This window comes from Podarcis liolepis, assembly GCF_965112155.1.
Source record: "Podarcis liolepis genome assembly, chromosome: 14".
Classification (NCBI taxonomy): domain Eukaryota; kingdom Metazoa; phylum Chordata; class Lepidosauria; order Squamata; family Lacertidae; genus Podarcis; species Podarcis liolepis.
Genome location: NC_139569.1, coordinates 27,880,561 through 27,896,038, shown reverse-complemented (window position 1 = coordinate 27,896,038; position 15,478 = coordinate 27,880,561). Strand labels below are relative to the sequence as shown.

Here is a 15,478-nt window from a genome sequence, read left to right as displayed (position 1 = left end):
GCTCTCAGAATTCCTTGGGTGTTTAAAGCGGTATCACGGTGTGTTAAATGTACAATGTGGGGGCTTGTCTACATTTCCTCTTCTCCCACTGCTTTCCCCCAGTGAAAACGGCTCTTTGGTGCTCAATTGGAACAAATGGCAATTCAGGTTTTCCCCAGATTGCCATTTCTTCCGATCTATTGCTAAAGAGGGAGTTTTCCCTTGGAAGGGAGTTGCCAGTGACACCTCTTTTTTTAAAGAAAGGCAGCGCTAGGAAAGGATAGACTATTTCTACATTGACATATAGCTCTCACCACCAACCTTGCCTTTCAGAAGTCCCCCCCCCCTCCCGCCACCCCAAATTCTCACCCCAAGCTCTAAGCGAGGTTTCTGTGGGGGCAGCTCATCTCATTCCATCCCTCCCTCTCTGCCTGCCTTCCTATCTGAGCTGCCTCTGCAGTTCTGGAGTCTCCTCTCGACCTTCTCAAGGTCACCTGCATCCCTGCAGCAGAGAGAAGAAGGTGGGGCTCAGAGCAAGTGGCTGGCGCAGCAGGCAAGCTGGAGTGTCTTGTGCCAAAGCAGGTTTTCAGTGCTTGAGAGCGAGAGGGAAAGAGGAGGAGGCAGAGGCAGAGGCTAGCAGCCAGCCCAGTCTGCAATACAAGGAGGTTCCAGGGTACTTTGCTATGGCAGGAACAACCCTCCCTGCCCCACACTCTCTCAGTGGGGTGGATGCATGCCAGGACGAGGTCAGAAAAGCCTTCTGTCTGTGCACAGAAAGCTTGCATCGTGGAGGGGTGGAGCCGTCAAGGGAACATTTGCATGAAGGAGTCAAAGAAGATGCTGTTGGGGTGAAGGACCCAGGGAGATTGTCTTCCCTATACGTTTCTCCTGAGGGGCCGATAAGCTGTCCAGGCAGGAGGATTTTTAGAGGGGGGCATTTCTTTAAAAAGCCATTGCCAGCTCTGATGTCCAATTTGAGATGTGAGGCCGATGCATCTGAAAATGCCTCTTTATCACACCAGCCTTTGACAGATAAAAGTACAGTGGTACCTCGGGTTAAGTACTTAACTCGTTCCGGAGGTCCATTCTTAACCTGAAACTGTTCTTAACCTGAAGCACCACTTTAGCTAATGGGGCCTCCTGCTGCTGCCGCGCCGCCAGAGCACAATTTCTGTTCTCATCCTGAAGCAAAGTTCTTAACCTGAAGCACTATTTCTGGGTTAGCGGAGTCTGTAACCTAAAGCATATGTAACCTGAAGCATATGTAACCCGAGGTACCACTGTATCTTGTTTTGTGTGACCCATCTCTCTGGCTGAGTCTATCCTGTTTTCTTTTGGTTGGAGCAGTTTTATTTGTTTTGCTTGCTTTTAGAAGTGATTCCCTTGCTTTGATATCTGCCTATGATATCACTCACCCGGGACCTTATATCCACTTGTGCTGTGTTAAGTTTTGTGGGCCGTGTTTTGTGGAACTCCCTTCCGCATGGGGCCACTCTTTGCCTTGTTACCAGCCAGATGCATCTTTCTTGTCCTGTACCTCTGCGAATCAGAGGTACTACTTCTAAATGTGATGGCTTCGTCTGCCTCCGTTATGTTTGTCGGACATAGAGGCACTTGCAAAAAGGTCCACAGCACTGACAGATGTTGAAGACTGCTTCACATTTTCATGCAAATCTTCGGCCGCTGTCTGGGGGCTCTGACTCTCCCGCCCTCTCGTTTCATGATGTCATGGATCTCCGTCAGCAGAAAGTGCTTTTTATAGCCTGGTGGCTGCTGCAGTTGGGAAGCCATGCAGCTGCAAGGAAGTGCATCCCTTCCACAGCAGCAGCTCCTGCCTGAGCCTCCCTCCAAAGACCTCAGGGACTGCAGATCTTGGCATGTTCTATATGTATCAGGCATACAAAAATATGGACCCACGTACCTATGGGACCACTTCTCCTGGTATGCCCCGCGGAGGACCTTAAGGTCCACAAATGACAACACTTTGGAGGTCCCAAGTCGCAAGGTGGTTGGATTGTTCTCAACTAGGGCCAGGGCCTTTTCAGTACTGGCCCCGACGTGGTGGAATACTCTGTCACAAGAGACTAGGGCCCTGCAGGACTTGACATCTTTCCGCAGGGCCTACAAGACAGAGCTGTTCCACCTGGCCTTTGGTTTGGACTCAGCCCGACCCTTATGTTTTCCCTCCCCTTACGGTTTTGATCTATGGGCTACTTTTAAAATGAGGCTGCATTTTAAATTGCATTTTAACCTGTATTTTAAATTGTGTTGTTGTTGCCCCCCCCCCCCCAATTATGTTTCTATTGTAATTTTACTGGTGTTAGCCGCCCTGGCTGGGGAGGGCGGAGTATAAATAAAATTATTTATTTTTATTATTATTATTATTATTATTATTATATTTTCACTTCGTTGTACTAAAGGACCTAGAGCTCTGTCCTTAATCTGCAAGCTGACAGCAACTCCATTCAGCTTCATACTGGCAACAGAAGCTGGTGTGGTGGAAATGCTGAAGAAGGGCGAATGCCAAGATTCAACACCTTCATAGAGCTGACGAAGACCCCTGCCTAAAATCCTGGACAGCTGCTGCTGCCAGTGAGGGCAGACAGTCCTGAGCCAGAAGGACCAATATGGGAAGGCAGCTTCCCATACTTATGTGTGCTAAGGGGACAGTGGTGGCTCAGCTACAGAGCACCTGTCTTGCAGGCAGAAGGCCCCCAGTTGAATCTCCAAATCTCCAATGGTATCTTCATGTAGGGCTTGCCTGAAATGTTGGAATGCCTTCCCATCAGATGTCAAGGAGATAAAGAACTACAATAGTTGAATTGAAGGCAGCTCTGTATCAGGAAGTTTTTAATGTTTGACGTTTTATTATGTTTTTATATGTGTTGGAAGCTGCAACCCCGCCAGATGGGCTGGGTAATAATAATAATGGGACACGGGTGGCGCTGTGGGTTAAACCACAGAGCCTAGGACTTGCTGATCAGAAGGTCGACGGTTCGAATCCCCGCGATGGGGTGAGCTCCCGTTGCTCGGTCCCTGCTCCTGCCAACCTAGCAGTTCAAAAGCACGTCAAAGTGCAAGTAGATAAATAGGTACCGCTCCGGCGGGAAGGTAAATGGTGTTTCCGTTCACTGCTCTGGTTCACCAGAAGCGGCTTAGTCATGCTGGCCACATGATCCGGAAGCTGTACGCCGGCTCCCTCGGCCAGTAAAGCGAGATGAGCGCCGCAACCCCAGAGTTGGCCACGACTGGACCTAATGGTCAGGGGTCCCTTGACCTTTAATAATAATAATAATAATAATAATAATAATAATAATAATAATAATAGAGCCACTGCCAGTCAGTGCTGACAATGCTTAGGTTCCCATGCTTCTAACAAGGCTGTGATGCTTTATGGTTTACATTTTTCATTCTTCGTTTATGTTTGTTTACTATGCTTGCCATTTTTGGTTAATAATAACAGTAATAAAGTATGGTGTGAGTGTGGCCCATGGGTCCTGAGACATTTTAAAAGCATCTTTACTGTAGCAGAATATTTCGGGTGTGTGTGTGTACTGTATAACGAACCTACTTCATCCAGGCAAGCCGCTGAGTTGACAAAGACACCCTCCTCACAGCATCCTTTTGCTCTCCTGTCCTTCAAGGTTCGGATATGGGAAATTCCAGACGGAGGACTGAAGCGCAACATGATGGAGGCGGTCCTGGAGTTGTACGGGCACAGCCGGCGCGTCGGCCTTGTTGAGTGGCACCCGACCACCAACAACATCCTGTTCAGTGCCGGCTATGACTATAAGGTGAGCTGGGCAAAGATGCCCTCGTGCATGAGAGATAGTGTGGTGTGTAGTGGTGCATTGGTCTAGGACCTGGGAGAGCAGGGTTTGAATCCCCACTCTGCCTTGAAGCTCGCTGGGTGCCCTTGAGCCAGTCAATGCCTCTCAGCCTAACCTACCTCACAGGGTTGTTGTTGTTGGGACTAAATAAGGAGGGGAAGAACCATGGAGAAAAAGGTGGGGTATGAACGCAACAGTAAGCAAAACGTTGCAGCCAGTGAGAGAGAGTTTGGATTTGATATCCCGCTTTATCACTACCCAAAGGAGTCTCAACATTCTCCTGTCCCTTCCTCCCCAACAAGAAACACTCTGTGAGGTGAGTGGGGCTGAGACTTCAGAGAAGTGTGACTAGCCCAAGGTCACCCAGCAGCTGCATGGGGAGGAGCGGAGACGCGAACCCAGTTCACCAGATTACGAGTCCACCGCTCTTAACCACTACACCACACTGGCTCTCTCCCCAGTGGTGGGAAGGCTGACCTTTGTTTTGCATTCCTGTCCTTGTTAGGTTCTCATCTGGAACCTGGACATCGGTGAGCCTGTGAAGATGATTGACTGCCACACCGACGTCATTCTCTGCATGTCCTTCAACACAGACGGGAGTTTGCTGGCCACCACTTGCAAAGACAAGAAGCTCCGCGTCATTGAGCCGCGCTCCGGCAAAGTGCTCCAGGCAAGGAGCTTCTTATAAGGGTCAAAAGAGAGAAGCGTTGGCAGAGAGCCATCATCCAACATCCTGACTGTTGTTTTTTAAATCAGCCACAGAAGGGGGTGCGCGTGCCCAGTTTTTATCAGGACAACAACTCTGGGAGGAGGGGGTGCAGGATGTAGCGATGGACACCAGCCTGGATTACTTTAAAAGAGAATTAGGCAGATTCAAAGAGGATCAGCCTGTCCATGCCTACTGCTAGCTACAATGGCTTTGCTCTGCCTCTGCGGTCAGAAGAGGCATGACTCTGAACACAATTGCTAGGAGGTTGCTCTGGTGCAGACTGGCTTCGTACTAGGACATCTGGTTGGACACAGTTGAACATCTAGATGGGCTACTTGTCTGATCCAGCCATCCTGGCACTTCTTATGCTTTTATGTTATTTGTTTGCATTTATTTATTTATTTATTTCATAAAATAAATACACCACTTGATGGCAAAAAAGAACCTTCAAAGTAGAGCAGTTTACAAAACAGAAAGCAATAAAATTATCAACAAGAGGAATCAGTGACAATTTCAGACCTTTGGAAAGTTAAACCAACAGTGAAACTAGAAACAGATTAAAACTCCCATCAGCTTTCCTATTTTTCCAGTCTGAATGCCCCACTAAAACAACAGTTATGCCTGCAGTGTGGATAGCAGCTTTTTTGGGGGGTGCAATTTAGATTAAATAAAAGGCATAGGGGTGTAAGAAACTGCTCAGAAACAGAGGGGCTCCCCTGAGCAGCTTTAAGGTTGTTGTTTTTTTAAGCCAAGAAATTACCGATTACAATTAATTCATGTCCTGTATGTTTTGCAACCTCCACCTAAATTGCACCATCGTTGGTGTAAAAATTGCCTCCTCTCCTAAGGCAGGAAAAGCAAGTTGGTCCCTGTCCTTGTTGGATACATTTTTGTCGGTAAGAATGCACAGCTACTTCTTCCGACAATGAAGTTTCCAAAAGCAATCTTTTTATAAGCATGTGCCTATCTCCTAAGAAAGAAGCCTTTTCCAAAAAAAATTATAAAAACTTCTTGATCTCTTGGTTAGAATATTTCCCACCCCCACCCCCCAAATGTCAACGTGCAGATTTTGACTGCAGATAAGCACAATTTCAATAGAGGGAACAGAAAGAATTCACTGTCTGCCATGTTTTTACGTCTAGCTTTAATCTTTTATTAATCACAAGTTGCATTGGGTGAAATGAAAAGTGAGGCTTTTGAGTGGCGTATCTGAAAGAATGGTAAGCCAGCCTTTCCCAACCTGGTGCTCTCCTGATGTTTTGGACTACAACTCCCATAAGCCCCAACTGTCTCAGCTGGGATGGATGGGGATTGTGGTCCGAAACATCTGGAGCACAGCAGGGAAAGCTGCCTTAATCAATTGCCTACAGAAGTCTAGTGTCCAGATCAAAGGAAGTCATAGTACCACTCTATCCTGACTTGGTCAGACCAAGCCTGGAGTCCTGTGTCCATTTCTGGGTACTACAGCTTAAGAAGGATATTGAAAAAATGACCAAGGGTCTGGAAACCAAGTCTTATGAGGAATGGTTGAGGTAATTGGGTATGTTTAGCCTGGAGAAGAGAAGATGGAGAGAGGATCTGACAGTCATCTTCAAATATCTGAAGTGTTGTCACATGGAAGATGGAGCAAGCTTGCTTTCTGCTGCTCCAGAGGGCAGGACCCCAGCCAATAAATTCAAATTACAGAAAAGGAGATTCCTACATCAGGAAGAACTTTCTGACTTTAAGTGCCATTTAACAGTAGAATGGACTCCCACAGAAGGTGGTGGGCTCTCATTCACTGGAAGTTTTTAAGCTGCAGTTGGATGGTCATCTGTCAGGGATTCTTGATCTGTGATTCCTGCATTGAAGGGGGTTGGACTAGACTTTTGAACTAGACTTCCAACTCTGAAACTTTATGATTGATTTGAAGAGGGGAGCTGGAGGCTGCCAGGAATGTAGCTGCCTGGCTGGGTAAATCTTGGTTGTCTTTCCAGGAGGCGAATTGTAAGAACCATCGCGTGAACCGGGTTGTCTTTTTAGGAAACATGAAGCGGCTTCTAACGACTGGAGTCTCGCGGTGGAACACGAGGCAGATTGCCCTCTGGGATCAGGTCAGGCCATGATATTTATTTACTTATTCTGGAGGGTGGTAATGCAAGAACAGGCCTTTTCAGTGGTGGTTCCCTGTTTGCAGAATGCTCTCCTCAGGGAGGCTCGCCTGGCACCCTCATTACAGTGGTACCTTGGGTTACATACACTTCAGGTTACATACGCTTCAGGTTACAGACTTCGCTAACCCAGAAATAGTGCTTCAGGTTAAGAACTTTGCTTCAGGATGAGAACAGAAATTGTGCTCTGGCGGCGTGGCGGCAGCAGGAGGCCCCATTAGCTAAAGTGGTGCTTCAGGTTAAGAACAGTTTCAGGTTAAGAATGGACCTCTGGAACGAATTAAGTACTTAACCCGAGGTACCACAGTATATATCTTTAGGTGCCAAGCAAAAACTTTCCTCTATAAGCAGGCCTTTGGCCTTTAACTATCTGTGACCTTTTTGATGTCAGAGGGGGGGTTTTGGTTTTAATATAACTGTGTGGAGTTTTTTGTTTTGTTTTGGTTGTAAATCACTTTGTAATTTGCCATGGGCAAGATAAAGCGACTAACAAACATAATAAATGATTATATAGTTTAAAAAATATTATTTTTTCAATCATCCCTTTTTGGGACCAAGCCCTGAGAGAAGAAATCTTTATTTATTTATATACCAACGTTCCTCCAAGGTTCTCAGGGTGGCATACATATTTCTCCGCCCCATTTTATCCTCACAACAACCCTGGGAGGTAGGTTAGGCTGAAAGGCAATGACTGGCCCAAAGTTGTAGTCGAAAAGCATATTGAGGGCACCAGATTAGGGGAAGGCTGGCCACAGCTTTTTTAAAAGACACCTTTCTTCACATTTGTAATAACATTCCTAGTGTCAAGGTTATAAATGCATCAGGTTTGAAAGCTATTTTTATTTTCTTAAAAAACCAACAAGAATATCTTTGATTTCTGCAGGAAGATCTCGCCATGCCCTTAATAGAGGAGGAGATTGACGGGCTGTCTGGGCTCCTCTTCCCTTTCTACGATGCTGATACCCACATGCTGTACCTGGCTGGCAAGGTGTGTGGGCACAAAATGCTTATGGCATGGGGGAGTGGGCTTTGGCTACAGAATCCCAAAGTTTCTGTATCTTGCCATTAGGTACGCACTATGAACCAACGTATATCTGGAGTCACTTCATAGTCACTCCCTTGGACAAAAAAAATTAACAAGCCATTTCCCTCAAAGTAGTTTTTTAAAAGGCGTTCATTGGTTCATCTAGATGCTTAGCCAAAGCAATTTGTGTTGCTGTAGATTTAAATCTACAGTCAAATCTTGGCTCCTGAACGCCTCCATTTTGGGACGTTTCAGCTCCCAAAAGCCGAAAACCCGGAAGTAAATGCTCTGGTTTTTTAACGTTTTTCGGAAGCCCAACGTCCAATGTGGCTTCTGTTTGAGTGCAAGGAGCTCCTGCAACCAATCGGAAGCCTCACCTTGGTTGTTGAATATTTCGGAAGCCAAATGGGCTTCCAAGAACGGATTATGTTCAACAACCGAGGTTTGACTGTATAAAGAGAAGATTGAGAGGCAATTTGGCAGCCAACTTCAAATATCTGAAGAGTTGTCAGATATTATAATTACTATTACTATTACTATTACTACTACTACTATTTTGCTAATATTAAGATGGAGCAAGCTTGTTTGCTGCTGCTCCAGAGGGTAGGACCTGAACTGATGGCCTCAAATTGCAAGAAAGGAGATTGCAACTCAACATTAGGAAGCACTTTCTGACGGTAAGAGCTGTTTGACAGTAGAATGGACTCCCTCGAAAGATGGTGGATTCTCCTTCGCTGGTGGTTTCCAAAGAGATTCTTTAGTTGTGATTCCTGCATTGCAGGGGTTGAACGAGATGACCATAGGGGTCCCTTCCAACTGTACACTTTTTTATTCTAAATTTTGGTCTTTTAGGGCTGAGATCCTGAGCATGCATACTCAGAAACAGGTTTTAATGAAATTAATATGCCTTGTTTCCATTCAGATGTATGAAGGACACATGCTCCATTTCCCTGCAGACCTAAAACCAGCCTCCTTCTTTTCAGTAGATGTAGCTGAATCTGGGCTGACTGGAAATGGATCCTTCCCAATTTGAGCACTGTGGAGATTATAGAATGACAGCGGGCCATCCATGCTTTTAAGGGTGGGCCAAGTCAGAGTTCCTATGACAACCACCCCAACCTGGGGCCCTCCAGATGTTTTGTACTACAACTCCCCACAGCGCCTACTGGCACCACTATGTTAAACTGAGGCTGATCAGAGTTGTAGGCCAAGAAACCTGGAAGGCACCAGGTTGGAGAAGGCTCTGCTATGACCTAAACTGTGCAGTGGTCTCTCCTCCCGCCCCAAAATTCACAAAAGTCCCACTGATTCACACCTCTCTCTCTTTCTCTCTCCCCCTAGGGAGATGGGAATATCCGCTACTATGAAATCAGTACAGAGAAGCCATACCTCACTTACCTCATGGAATTCCGTTCTCCGGCTCCACAAAAAGGCCTTGGTAAGGGGTGCTTACCGTCTGCGCTACAGTCTCAAAGGGAGGCAGCGTCTTTCCTTGGACTAGTCAGTGGCTACTAGCCACGATGGCTGTGGTCTGTGTCCACAATTGGAGACAGGCTCTGAATCGGGGCATCTGGTTGGCCACTGTGAGAACCAAATATTGGACTATTTTTGTACTGTACAGTGGTACCTCAGTTACATACGCTTCAGGTTACATACGCTTCAGGTTACATACGCTTCAGGTTACAGACCTGAATATTTCTAACCCAGAAATATTACCTCAGGTTAAGGACTTTGCTTCAGGATGTGAACAGAAATCGTGCTCAGCAGCAGGAGGCCCCATTAGCTAAAGTGATGCTTCAGGTTAAGAACAGTTTCAGGTTAAGAACAGACCTCCAGAACGAATTAAGTACTTAACCTGAGGTACCACTGTACTTTTTTTGGCACCTGCTATAAACATTCCTTTTAGACAAGCCTGCCCAGAGGCTTAGGAAGCTGAGGCAACTCTGATCTGTTTCAGTATTTTTACTTTCAGATTTTTTAAAGTAGGGTTGTACATTTTTCTTGATTTTTTTCTTTTTTGTAAACACAAGCCAAGCGGCTTGTGAATTTTTATGAAATAAATCAATGGGACATTGGCCTGATCCAGCAAGGCTCTTCTGGTGCTCTTGTGAAACCTCCAGACCTGGAGGCAGTCTATCTGGATACCTAGGTTCTTAGGGTCATTTAGTCATGGTGCAAACAGGTTGCTGGACTTGATGGGCTACTAGCCTGATCCAGAAGGCTCTTCTTATGTTATTTCATCTGCTCTGCCCTCTTTCCCCCAGCATAGTCACAGACTCCCACACCTCCTCTAACTACTCTGCCCCTTTCTTCAGCCTCCTCCTGCAGGTCTGCTGCCTCCCTGACGCTCTCCCCAGTCCTTGCCCTCCCTGCCTTTCCAACATCTTGGCATGCTCAGCCCCAGACTTTCTTCCCTCACCCCAAATAAAGTTCTGGCAGCCGGTCTTCCCCTCAGGCCAAACCGACCCTTCCTCTTCCGCTGTGTGTGACAGTTGTGTGCCGAGCCCTTTCCCCTCTGGAGATGGAATGTTTATGAACATTCCCAAGACACTGGATCAGAGGGCCAGTAGCTAAGGACAGTGGCTGGCCTACTTTATAGAAACAGGTTGGTGCAAGGAGCAGGGGGTTTACCTAGCCAGGGGGTGGGGAGCAGCAGGAAGATCTCTGAGGAGATAAAATAAAAGGAAACAAAATCGTGCGGAACTGCTGTATCACTCAGATGCCATGATAGAGGGTCGCCTTGCAACCTCTCCAAGGATTTGATTTTCTGTTATGTACAGGCGCTGTGGGTTAAACCACAGAGCCTAGGGCTTGCCGATCAGAAGGTCGGCAGTTCGAATCCCTGTGACGGGGTGAGCTCCCGTTGCTTGGTCCCTGCTCCTGCCAACCTAGCAGTTTGAAAGCATGTCAAAGTTCAAGTTGGTAAATAGGTACCGCTCCAGTGGGAAGGTAAACGCTGTTTCCGTGCGCTGCTCTGATTCGCCAGAAGCGGCTTAGTCATGCTGGCCACATGACCCAGAAGCTGTACGCCGGCTCCCTCGGCCAGTAAAGCGAGATGAGCACCGCAACCCCAGAGTCAGTCACGACTGGACCTAATGGTCAGGGGTCCCTTTACCTTTACCTTTATAGAACAACAAGCATCACTTCTTCCTATTCCTTGTGTTTGTAGGAGTGATGCCAAAGCATGGCCTGGATGTCTCTGCCTGCGAGGTGTTCCGGTTCTATAAGCTCATCACGTTAAAAGGGCTGATTGAGCCCATCTCCATGATCGTGCCAAGGAGGGTGAGTAATCTGGCCGTCACAGGAAGCAGGTTTGCTCTCTAAGGCTGCCTACATGCCATACACAGTAATTCACCCCACACACACCCAGAACCCTGGGAACGGTAGTTTGTGAAGAATGCTGGGAACTGTAGCATGGCACGGGGAAAACTATAGTTCCCAGGATTCTTTGAGGGGAGCCATGTGCTTTAAATGTGTGGTGGGACTGAGGCTTTGAACCCTGGGTCCAGTTCACACAACTGTGGTTGCTTCCAGATGACCTGTTTACTGAGCATCATCCTGATTTGCTTGTGGGGCTGCTAGAGGACATCAAGTTAGCTCCTATTTTCAGGGTGTTTCATTGCCACTTCCCAATTTTACTGCACAACAACACCAAATCAGCACTCAACGGTACAACCTGAAATTTCTTACGCTGTTAAATTCCACCTCAAACCATGGCAGCCTTGAAGCTCCCTTGGCTGATGTGCCACCTCCAAGTGGCCTTGGCAGGTGAAAAGGAGCCATGTGGGATTTGCCAAGCTCTGACCACCCTGCTCAGAGATTGGCAGAGGCATGGGGGTTGCTGCTATAGTGTCCTGGGTTGGAGAAGCCTGCTCTGCCTCAAACGATGGAACTTGCTTCCGCAGGAGGCAGTGAGGCAGGAGACAACCGTGGGTGCCCAGGGTTGTGGGTGCCATGCAACGTGCATGGCCCTGGCACCCAAATTTGTGGGTGCCCAGCTCCTTCATGGGGAATTTTGTGGGTGCTCAGGCAACCCAGAGCCCCAGGGAGTTGCCACTTATGCTCAGTTGCCTTTCCCTGTGTTTTGGTGTTGTAAAGGAAGGTTGCGATTCTGTCCCATTATTTCCGCACAAAGCCCCACAGGTCCATTCCCCCCACTCGTAGTCATTTTTCTCCACGCTCCACAAGCCCAAATGCCTTCTATTAAGCCTCTCCTGCCTTGATTGCCTCTCCTTTCAGACCGCAAACACACTGAGCTCCCGGCTGCATGGGCTCTTTTTCTGCAGCAGCGTGGAGCCAGATCTTCGGGGCAACAGGGATGTGCTTGAGAATGCTCTAATGCAGCCTTCATCCCAAACTGCAATCCGACAAATGGTTAACCTGCTATGTTGCAATGCTTATGACTTTGCTTGGCTCAGAGAATGAGCCAAAAGTTTGTGCTGCTCCTGAGATAAATGTCCGCTCCTCGTTTTTGGGATGGGGGTGGAGTATGTTGAGTAGTTTAATTACTGCCATAGCATCAAAAATCTTTTTGATTTTTTTTTGGGGGGAGGGCAAAATGGAACTTAGTGGCTCGCAGACGGGGTTAAAGCAGTAGTTACCCAAATGGGCGGTACCACCCTTGGGGGGGGGGCAATGAGGCCCCAAGAGGCAAGGGTGCAGAAGGGGGGCACTGGAAGTGGGGCCCTCCAAACACATTGATTGCTAATTTATGGTTGACAGGGCTAGAACATGGAACAAAAAAACTTCCTTGTTTTGTATTTAAGGTTTTACTGCTTCTTTCACTTTTAAATTGGGGTGAGGGTGAGGGGACTGATGATGAAATGATAATAATAATAATAATAATAATAATAATAATAATAATAATACCCTGCCCATCTGGCTGGGTTTCCCCAGCCACTTTGGGCAGCTTATGATTATGGAACCAAGGGGGTGGGCACCCAAAATGGTTCGGGAACCACTGTTAAATGATTGTTTGCAACTGGGTCATTGCCAGTGTGTGTGTTACTTACTGAATTTTTCTTGGGAAAGATAAATCTAGATTATATTTGGTGGTGGTGGGGATACAGGTTGGTATGCTGTACTGTTTTTAACACTTGATTGGGAGCTGCCCAGAGTGGCTGGGGAAACTCAGCCAGATGGGCGGGGTATAAATAATAAATTATTATTAGTAGTATGCTGATGCCAACAGCATTATGTGTTTGCTGCCTGCCTGGGGGCACCCTTCCCAGAACACCACCACCGCTCTGGAAGTCCTTTACTAATTATTTCAAATATGCTGTTTCTCTTCCTTCTGCATTCTAGTCGGAAACATACCAGGAAGATATTTACCCAATGACTCCGGGAACAGAGCCTGCTCTCACACCGGATGAATGGCTGAGTGGAACAAACCGGGGTAAATGCACTAGCTCTGCAATTTTGTGATGTGCAACCTGGTGGAAAATCAAACACCACCTAGGTTTTAAAAAGAAAAACAACTTTTAAAGTGGCCAGAAATTTGACTTCAAGCAAAACATGGCTAACACTGCTTGAAATCCCTAATATTTCCAAGTATTGAAGTCTGGGCATTTACCATTTCAACATCTGGAAATGGTGAAGACTGATCTGTGACTAGGTGATGCTCTTTTGTTTCTCTCCCCAGTGAAATCAACTGAAATGCTGGACCTGTCCCATCTCCCTGCCATATTAAAATATAGAATGAGGAATGTGTTAAAGCAATTGAGAATCTAACTGAAGAGCCAGTCTATTCAAAGCCTTATAGAGCTAGGTAGATCTCTGTAGGACCCATTTTGTCACCTGGGCACACCTGAGGTTGAACCACTTTCAGACCAGCAGTCCTGGTGGCACTAAAGCTCAAAAGAGGGCAGGCTCTTTTGGAAAGCTGGCATAGTGGCAGAGTAACAAAGGTGCCTGGGTTTCCCCAGCTTCAGAACCCTGACATTTGCAGTAGCTTCGATTGCACCTCTGAGATTATGGGCTGCTTCACTGCCACTCCAACGCAACCTCTTGGATTGTGTGTGATGTTCAGCAGGAGTTTCACAGGCGCTGCAGAGTAAAATGCAGCTTCACAAACTTCCAGCACATTGTCCCAAATACAGAACACAAACGTTTGGTCCTTTAGCTAAAATAGGTAAAGGTAAAGGGACCCCTGACCATTAGATCCAGTCGTGACCGACTCTGGGGTTGCGGCGCTCATCTCGCTTTATTGGCCGAGGGAGCCAGCATACAGCTTCCAGGTCATGTGGCCAGCATGACTAAGCTGCTTCTGGCGAACCAGAGCAGCGCACGGAAATGCCGCTTACCTTCCTGCTGGATTGGTACCTATTTATCTACTTGCACTTGACGTGCTTTCAAACTGCTAGGTTGGCAGGAGCAGGGACTGAGCAACGGGAGCTCACCCCATTGTGGGGATTCGAACCGCCGACCTTCTGATTGGCAAGTCCTAGGCTCTGTGGTTTAACCCACAGCGCCACCCGCGTCCCGGTTTTAGCTAAAATAGGGTAGATTATTTGCTTGTTTCCAAAAAGTGTCTCTCTAGCCCTTTGGTTTAGCATTTGTTGTCTCTTGTTTTCTTTCTTTCTTAGATCCCATATTGATGTCTTTAAAGGAAGGCTATAAGAAAGCATCGAAAGTTGTTTTTAAGGCACCGATGAGAGAGAAGAAGAGTGTTGTTGTGAATGGGATTGACCTCTTAGAAAACGTGCCCCCCAGAACAGAGAATGAGGTAAGGAAAAAACAGCTACCCTCTGTCCAGATGGAGAGTTGTCATCATTAGGCTTGGGCAATGTATCCATACATTACCCAGAAGCAGTATGAGGGGCAGACCATGCTGGCGGCTTCACTTGGAGGTCAGCGAAACCAGAAAAGCATCGGGGCTCCCTCATCTGGGGGGTGGGAGCACTTTAGCAGGCTTTTCTCTCCGTCTCTCATAATACTAGAACCCAGTGTGGTCATTCACAGAAGCTGAATGTTGGTAGGATTCGGCACAGACAAAAGAAAATACTTATATACACACACACCACACAGTTGAAACTGTGGAATTTGCTACCACAGGAGGTAGTGAGGACCAGCTTTAAAAGAGATAAATTCATGAAGGACATACCTATCAACAACTACTAGTCACAATGGCTATTTACTCCTCTTATCAGAGGCAGGATGCATCTGATTCTGCAGATCATAAGTAGGAAAGTACTGTTGCATTCATGTCCTGCTTCCAGGCTTCCCATATGAATCTAGCTGGCAACTGTGGGAAAAGGATGCTGAACGATATGAACCTTCGGTCTGACCCAGCAGGGCATTTTTTGCACATGGCCCCCACAAATACTTGCCAGCTATGATATACCAAAGTTCCATAATTTTTTCGAGAGTCAATACAGTGCATTGGTCAGAGTGTCAGAAAAACAGAGTTCAAATCCCCACTCAGCCAGGAAGCTCGCTAGGTGACCTTGGGCCAATCGCTGCCTCTCAGCCTAGCCTACCTCACAGGGTTGTTGTGGGGATTAAATGAGGAGGGGGAGAACCATGTACACCACCTTGAGCTGCTTGGATGAAAAGACAGGATAATTAGTAGTAGTAGTATTAATACCCCACCCATCTGGCTGGGTTTCCTCCGCCACTCTGGGCGGCTTCCAACAAAATATTAAAATTCAATAGTCTATTAAACATTAAAAGCTTCCCTAAACAAGGCTGCCTTCAGATGTCTTCTAAAAGTTTGGTAGTTGTTTTTCTCTTTGACATCTGGTGGGAGGGCGTTCCACAGGGCGGGTGCCAATACCAAGAAGGCCCT

At 47.0% G+C, this 15,478-nt stretch overlaps 1 protein-coding gene across 1 annotated transcript in view; it reads left to right on the top strand.

The window, feature by feature from the left end:
- CORO2B (coronin 2B) overlaps window positions 1-15,478 on the top strand; it is an 80,221-nt gene that overhangs the window by 61,203 nt on the left and 3,540 nt on the right. Inside the window, exons 4-11 of the mRNA XM_083475160.1 lie at window positions 3,624-3,773; window positions 4,315-4,479; window positions 6,495-6,611; window positions 7,552-7,656; window positions 9,034-9,130; window positions 10,862-10,974; window positions 12,997-13,087; window positions 14,277-14,416. Of these exons, the coding sequence (XP_083331286.1) occupies window positions 3,624-3,773; window positions 4,315-4,479; window positions 6,495-6,611; window positions 7,552-7,656; window positions 9,034-9,130; window positions 10,862-10,974; window positions 12,997-13,087; window positions 14,277-14,416 (978 nt within the window). The remainder of the gene's footprint in view (window positions 1-3,623; window positions 3,774-4,314; window positions 4,480-6,494; window positions 6,612-7,551; window positions 7,657-9,033; window positions 9,131-10,861; window positions 10,975-12,996; window positions 13,088-14,276; window positions 14,417-15,478) is intronic.